This window comes from Mytilus galloprovincialis, chromosome 1 (assembly GCF_965363235.1).
Source record: "Mytilus galloprovincialis chromosome 1, xbMytGall1.hap1.1, whole genome shotgun sequence".
In the NCBI taxonomy this organism is placed as follows: Eukaryota; Metazoa; Mollusca; class Bivalvia; order Mytilida; family Mytilidae; genus Mytilus; species Mytilus galloprovincialis.
The window spans coordinates 89705654-89714268 of NC_134838.1; the positions used below are offsets into that span (position 1 = coordinate 89705654).

The 8615-nt window shown below is 31.7% G+C and overlaps 1 protein-coding gene across 1 annotated transcript; it reads left to right on the forward strand.

Annotated features, from left to right (window-relative positions):
* The first annotated feature begins 6403 nt into the window (after nt 1–6403).
* LOC143044071 (GTPase IMAP family member 7-like) lies at nt 6404–7883 on the forward strand. Its single transcript, XM_076216056.1, has 2 exons — nt 6404–6424; nt 6850–7883. Exon 2 carries the CDS (start codon nt 6857–6859, stop codon nt 7739–7741), a length of 885 nt encoding a protein of 294 aa, XP_076072171.1. The 5' UTR covers nt 6404–6424; nt 6850–6856; the 3' UTR covers nt 7742–7883.
* The last annotated feature ends 732 nt before the right edge of the window (nt 7884–8615 follow it).

Below are 8615 nucleotides of genomic sequence, written 5' to 3' on the forward strand. Positions count from 1 at the left end.
GGGTTTATACTTTCGTATTAATATTAAGAAATCGTGTTATATCATTACATTAAATAGTCACAGGTTATTCACCAGGGGTGGTGTTCTCGAAAGTATCCTAAGATTCGTCCTAAGTCATAGATAAGACCGATTTTAGGATGGACTTAGGACACTCTTAAGTTGCGTCTCGAAGCTATCTCAGACGCATCTTATGTTAGGACGTCCTAAACATATCCTATATGCGAAATTCTGAATACTTAAAGTAATTGTTTGATAAAACATTTATTAGAGACGAAACCAAAAAATAACATTGTTTACAAAATTATGTAATAACATGTGTTTAATTAAATGCATTATTTCAAATGTTATTATAAAATAATATTAAATAGGATTTTGATATAAACTGTAAAGCAATTTGTTTTGAAATGAAAATATTGAATTCTTAGTGTCATTGTATCGTAAAACACGAAGTTCAAAGTTTAAAATCATGCACAATTTCTGTATACGAGTTAATAACCGATGGTGCGTTTCTTTTCACGTTCATCTTCACGTAATAAAATGTGAAAAAAGCATTCACAAAGTTAGGATGACGATATGATGATCTTAAGACACCTAATTAGGTGTCCTAAAGTTAGGACTAAAAATGTGATATATCCTAAGTTAAGAGAGCTTCGAGAACACGACTTAGGACAAAGACTTGTCATAAGATGGTCTTAGGACACGTCCTAATCCTAAGATAACTTCGAGAACACCACCCCAGAATGACAATAATTCCCAATCTTATATATAGACTTTAAAATTTCATTGATTTGAAAGTCCACGGAGGTTCATCAAAGTTTTTTAAATCAAGAACTGAAATAAAGTATTTTGTTATATGAACATGATCATTATGGTGTGAAAAATAAATGAGACATGTTAAGTTACTTTGTACCTAAAATCATAATCGACATTATCACATATGCAATTGTCTATATTGTTTCTTCAAATATACGCGAAGTTTATTGTTGATCTCAAAAGTAACACGAGCAGTGCATGTGAATATGTGTGTTCTTTTTAAAATTTCCTTTTTATCATTTTGTTTTCAAAACTTTTATGTAGAAACACTTCAACCTACAAAGAAACTTTTATTCAGGGGGAAAATTGCAAACAACATTTTTTGGTAACATTTGTACACAAGTTGAAAATTACAATCACCCTTTTATACTGTGTCCGTATTTAAAAAAACTTTTGGGTTAAAACAAATGAAGTTTTAAAGAGTAAATTAACTGTTTTAAAGATACAATTAAAACGTTTAATATTTGAAAACAAAATTCTAGCAAAGAATACTATGGTTTTTACTAATGTTTAACAATGATTTTTTTTTCAATTTACAATTTGACTTCAAATATATGTACATACAACGGTATGTTTCTATTGTTTTTATGTTAGTTGTTTTGTGCATGTACTGCTTTTTTTAGCAAATGGAATTGCAACTGATTTTACAGTTTGTTGTTATACTGTGCTGTAACACCAATGTCCCAGGTTAGAGAAGCTTTGAGCGCTCACAAAGATTTTTAACCCCAAGATATTCATGTCTCTGTCCATAAATTAGGTGGTTGTTTTCCCCATTTTAAATTTTTCATGATTATTTTGGGGAGAAAATCCATTCCATATGTATAAAAAGGCTCAGTCCAAAAAGAAAAAAAAATCTAATTATCCAAATCTAGAACAGGACCATTACTAGTATTGCAGCTTCAGTGGCGGATTTCTTTTTTCTTTTCTTAATGGTGAACTGATTAATCAGACACGACTTCGAGAACTTTGCCATTTCCCGTGTATTTATTTTTTATGTGACAATACTTATCTTATAAAGATATTTTTTGCTGGTATTTACTAGTTATGTCAAACTCATGTGATTCGCTATGGTGGAGTTGACCACTTCGCCGTAAAAACATAGCTCAGTCATTTTGAAATTCAAATTACAATAACACATGGATAAACTGAGGATGACAATCATGACATCTTCAAAGCGAAACAGGATTGAGCAAGAACGTATTGACTTCTATTTCACAATTCCACGAGACAGAAAGTTATACTCTATTACACGTTCATGATAAAAAGTTCCACAGCAATATTATTTACCTACGAAAACATGTGAAACCCCAAACGCCCCAGCCTATTTTAACTAGAAATAACAGAGCTGAATGATGATCCCCAGTCAGTATAAGCTCTAGATAGATTTAAAGTCTAAGGTACGAACCATTTGTTTGAGAAGGCAGTCTGAGATATTTGAAAGAAAAATTCTGACTTTGGTTCTTGCCTTTTAAAAACAAAAATTCTGGCCGTATCTGGATTGAAAACAATAATCTTGTCTACTTGTTTGCTATTAGAAACGAAAATTTTCAACAGAATTATTTAGCATTAAATAAACATGAGAAATAAAAATACGTGCGTATTTTTGGGGGGCGGGGGTTTGCATTTGAACTGAAATGTCTGTTTCGTCGAACGGATATATTGAATACTTTTTTCAAGACCAAACTGCAATCGGCTGCTGAGTGTGGCCTTTATGTCTCCATTTGTCGACCGTCATTCATTAACTCGTTGTCATTTTAGACTCATTCGTAGCCTTTGGTTAATTTTGAACCCCTCACTTTCCTTAATTGTGTTGGGTGAAACATATCAACCAAATATGTTGGCCTGGAACATCACTGTAGAAACTTTAGTTTAGTAAATTTTTCAAGTTCATCGTAATACTACCATTGGGTCGATACCTCTGCTTGTTGACTGTTAGTCACTGAGGGTATCAGCCCAGTTTACGTAGTAGCCAGTATTTCAGTATTCGCAGGACGCGTTAACATAAATGTTGATGTTACAATAAATTTGAAGAGACTTTAAATCAAGATATATATCTCCCATATGCAAAGCCCTTATTCCTTGCCTGATTTAGCTATACTTGTTTTATTAACTGTTCAAGTTTTTATAACTTTTTATAATATTTTGGCCTCGAGCGTCCGTTGTGGTAATATTGGTACCAATATTGTTTTTACTGTTTATTTCCAATTGACGATTATTTATAGAAGAAGTGCTAATTTCCCCTGTTTTCGTTTCACTTAATACAGGGTCAACTTACAAAAGTATTCAAATTGAATAAGTGAAAGTAATTTTCAACATAAAGGCATTTTGATAAATAATTCTAAATTTTTCCTTTTTTGTCAAATGTTGCATTGAAGGGCATCGCTGAAAGTAAAATCACAAAAATACCCAACTCCGAGGAAAATTAAAAAAAAGAAAGTCCTAATCGAATTTCAAAATCAAAAGCTCAAACACATCAAAGAAAACTAACATGAATAAATTTGCATCCCTAGGACAATGCAAAGCTGTATTTAAATACGAATTTTGGTTTTGTTTAAGGAGGTTCTTTGGGATAAATACTCAAATTCGGTTAAATTGTATCAAGATGTATGTTTTGTGCTATTTTTTGGCATACACAATGAAGTGATCTGTTTAAGAATGATCTGTGATTTTGTCAACACATAAAAGCACTAATTTTGCTGTGATACTGTGAATGAAAGTCAAGCTGTAAAACAACTTTGAAAGTGACACTGACTCTCTTGTGGAAAGTTGTCTCATTGGCAATCATAACACATATATGAAACAAATAAGGGGGAAATTGCCCTTATAATTCCTTTTGTTATGGAGATATTAACAGGTCCGCCAGTTAGCATCTGGTCTGTTTCAGCACTTGATTTTGCCATTTGATAAGGGACTTTCCGCGTTGAATTTTCCTTGGAGTTATGATTTTTTTTTTATTTTAATTTTTATCACTCTCAAAAGCGCATTGTTGTCAACATAACACTCATCAGAGGCGCTCACATAGAAAAAGTTGAAATATGAATAATATAAGAGTGCAATCAGATAACCAAATGTTTTCAAAAGTTATATAAAAGTCGTAAACAGGGTCTTTTTAAACATTTGATCCACTTCAAGCTTATTATGTACATTTTTATTTAAGTAAGACATATTTATAACTCACCTTGAATTAACCCAATTAGAGTACTTTCTAATGTTTCATTAACGACCTTAACTGGCTAAAAATTACTGGCACGGTCGGGTCAGTTCCAGTACTTCCCAGATGCTATTAATAAGTCTTTCGTAAAATTTATATACTTTTTTCTTATTAAGGGAATATACCTATGTCATACCATGATATATTGACTTTTGGGATTTTCCATTAAAAAATTAAGATTTTCGTTTGAATCAATACATAATAACTTAATTTAAAAAAAGAATTTTGATTTTGGTTAAAGGTGTCCTTAAATATTTTTGGAATAATATACCATGATGTTAAACAAATTCAAAGGGTTGACCCTACTCTTTATGTGACGAACTTATTTACAGTTCCGACAGTTAGCAGATACTGTGTGACAAAAAAAAGCTCCTCTGCTTGAAATACCTGTACCATATAAGGAACTTGACAGCAGTTTTCCGTTAATTTAATGTGTTTGAGATTTTGATTTTGCCATTTTATAAATGTCTTTCCGTTTTGAATTTGATATATTGACTTTCAGGATTTTCTGAATTCTTTAAATCAAGTACATGTAAATCCATATTCTAATATGACGTGCTTCTTTCGCTTTATAAATAAACCCATGCTCTAAATCAAATATTTTTTTGGCACATGCGTATATTGACTACAGCAGAATAATGAATTCTATCAAATTGGCATGCATTTAATATACTAGTATTTTAATAACTTAAAACACTTTCAAACTCTTAAACGATGCACATCATGTTACTGATTCATTTATTATGACTGTAATATGTTGCATTTCGAAATTGACATTTTTGACCTAGATACCACAACCGTTCATGCTGCCTGTTTCAAAATTCCTCCCTCTAAAAAATCACAGTGCCAGCTGTTTGCTTCTTTACAAACCAAAAAGGGAGGTTTATGGAAGAGCCTGCACAATTGCATTACCCTTATACACATCGGACATAGAAATTACCTTAATTGTCCTAATCAGAATAGAAATAATTGATACAAGTTATACTTTCTGTAGTTTAATTATGGGTAGGCATTATATTCGTGATTATTTTTGCCTGAGCGATAGTGAGGGCTAAAATAAAACGAATAAAATGCCTACCCATGTTAAAACTACAATTAAGTATAGCTTGCATCAATTATTTCGATTCTGATTAGGAAAATTAAGGTAACTTCTATGTCCGATGTGTATAAGGGAAATAAGTAATAAAATATCATCGTTTGTATCAATACTTTTTAACTGAGATTCCGAAACACAGGTTTGAGTTGGTTGAACGGTGTCCTTATATAGTTTTTGGATAAATCCCCTCCAAAAATCAAAACTTTGTCAAAAAAAAATTTTGTTTATCTTCTGGTTTATTTATATAAATATTTACATAACTACAAGTATTTCTCACATAATGGTACTAGTATATCACATCTTACCTAAGCTTTTAATTCAAACGATGTGCCAAAATTACTATACGATATGAGTCTACGGGTGTTATTAGATTTATTTTGCTGAATTTGATTTTATATTTTGCAGTTATAAAGATTTTTTTCATGAATCCTCAAACGCGATATATGGTACTTGAAGTGTTTCAAACTATAATGATAAACTTTTATAGAACACATAATGATTGAAGCCGACAAGAGCTCTTCTGCGAATACAAATGTTTATCTCATTTTCAATTACCAACTTAAATGTTAGTTAATCTAGTATCATATTGAAAAATAATTTTGTTATAAAAATAAATTGGATAAAGCTCCTTTATGATAAGGTGTTCTATATAGATAGTAGCCATGCTTTCGTTTGAACCTTGAATACTAGTAATCACATTTAGCTACAATATTGTGAATTTAAGTAATGATCGAAAACAAAATTGAAATTGGCCATGATGTTAATTAATTCAGGAGGTGCCTGAAGTTATTAACGGGCTACATGATACAATATTAAGTACACCATATGCGCGTTTCGTCTACATAAGACCTCATCATAAGACTCATCAGTGGCGCTCGAATCGAAAAATTTGAATGGCCAAATCAAGAACAAAGTTGAAGTGCAGTGAAACCTAAATATTTTTTAATTAATTATGCAGATGTCATAAACGGACTACTTCAAGCTCATCGTGTATTCAAATATGTTTTAAAACTTTTCAAGCAGAACTTATCCTTTTAAGATACTTAAAAATTCACGGACACTATAAATAAGTCATACGAATAACTCTGATCTACTTTTCTTCTATATAAGTTTATTTATATATAACGTGGCGCGAGATTTAAATATAGCCATAATATATTACCACGGGTGGGTTTTCTGGATTCTAATAATAAAATAAATCAAAATAATCGATGGGGTTATTCTTTCTTCTTGAGAAAAATCCTCAAAGGGCTGTATAAATAACGTAGACATTTAGCGGTTATTGAATGGGAGGCTTTATCAAGGTATGTTGTATCTTTATCAATGAAGCTTTTACATTTTATATATTTAATTCAATTATACAGCATACACACATGCATATATCTAACAAAAATCCGGAGGAGTGAAACTGAAAGGAATAATGTAAACGATTTTTATATATAGCATCACAGCAACATGCAAAAGAACCGTGCTTGCAGTAATGAGTAATGTAATACATAAAAATGGTATTAGGAAACCTTAAACAAAAACTGAACAGTACAGCACATCACACCGACTCCTGCAAAATAACTGACATACTAACAAATAATAAAAACTGACTTAATTGATAAAGTTTCATAATAGGATAGGGATAAGTCAGCTTTATGACGTGCGACTGTAAAACGAATTTTACGTCTTCCGATTTCAAAAATCTTTAGTACTATTTAACTTTCTTGTTTTTTAATTTCAGGGAAATAATGGCAGAAGCTCAAAAAAACGAATTACGAATTGTCCTGATTGGGAAAACTGGAAATGGCAAAAGTAAGACAGGGAACACAATCTTAGGGCAGAATATATTCCCTTTTGGTTGCGATTCGGTGTCCCTGACAACTACTTGTCAACTTAGAAATGCACATAGATTTGGCAAAAAGATAAGCTTGGTAGATACCCCAGGAGTGTTTGACAACAGAAATGATAACGAAAATGTTCAACAGGAAATAAAGAAGTGCATCTGGCTTACATGTGAAGGCCCGCATGCAATAATTCTATGCGTTCCCATTGGCCGTTTTACAAACGAAGATGTCGAGACTGTGGATCATTTCTGTTCTCATTTTGGTGAAAACTTAACAAAGTATGTTATTATTTTGTTCACGGGATTCGACAATTGGAAACGTGATAGGATAGATAACTCTCAAGATCCAGGTATGGGAGGATTCATTGACTCTCTTACACCCCCCTTGAGAGAATTTTTAAGTAAGTGCAGGAATCGTTTCATTGAGTTTGACAACACCTTGAATGGAACCAGCGCCGACAGCCAAGTGCAAAGACTCCTAGGGATGGTTGAAAAAATGGTGAGAGAAAATGGAGGTTCACATTACACAAATGAAGATTATCAAAAGGCAGAACTAGAACTGCAAAAACAGATAGAGGAGAACAAAAAGGAAAAAGAAAAAGAAATACTGGAAATGCAACAGAAAATGAGGAAAGGAATAGATGACGACCTAAGAAAGCATTATGAAGAAAGAGAACAGAAATTAATGCAAGAAATTAAAGATATCCGAGATGAGACAAAAAAACAAAACTGGTTACAAGGCGTGATAAGTGCAGGAATAAGTCTTGTCAATTCATTTTTCAGATCTTAAATTTTATCAAGATTTATATATACTGTCAGACATGCTTCTACGGAATAACATTTTACATAGCCTTGCGTTAAAGACAATCGACTGTTTTAAATGCAATTGTAATTTAATTCATTTGTCTAACATTTTTTCGAAAGCAAACCAAAACAAAACAAAAAGTACTAGTCTTTTTGAATCTGTATTGTATTTTACTATATTACTTGTATACAAGTATATGTCAATATTTGACTGTTTTATATAACTGAAAATACATGTAAAAGTATCAATTAAATTCATTAGAGGGTTCACTGATTAATAAAGAATTCATATATATTTGTGTGTGTACTAATGTTTGACTGAATCTTCTATTCCATATAAAAAGCAAAATCACAAAAATACTGAACTCCGAGGAAAATTCAATTGGAAAGTCCCTAATCACATGGCAAAATAAAATGACAAAACACATCAAAAACGAGTCGACAACAACTGCCATATTCCTGACTTGGTACAGGCATTTTCAAATGTAGAAAATGGTGGATTGAACCTGGTTTTAATTATAGCGCTGAATCTCTCACTTGTACGACAGTGTCATTATAATTATTTACAACGATGCGTGAACAAAACAGACATAATAGATAAAATCGTCAAAATATGGGTACAGCAGTCATCATTGTGTTACAATTTTAAAAGAAACAATTTTACAAAAAAGCACAAAAGCATCTATCAAATTAAAGACAAATTCATTGCATCGCGTGTCTGACGTCAGAAAATTTATACGTCACATAGGAGGAAAGGTTGTCGTTCAGTGTATACAAAACAATTTTATAATTATACATGGGAAATGTTGGCATACAGGGTTAAAAAATCAAACGTATATTAAAATTAATTTCAGAAATAG

Excerpts from the sequence above, each read along its gene's own strand:
- LOC143044071 (XM_076216056.1), top strand. The coding sequence starts at position 6,857 with ATGGCAGAAGCTCAAAAAAACGAATTACGAATTGTCCTGATTGGGAAA.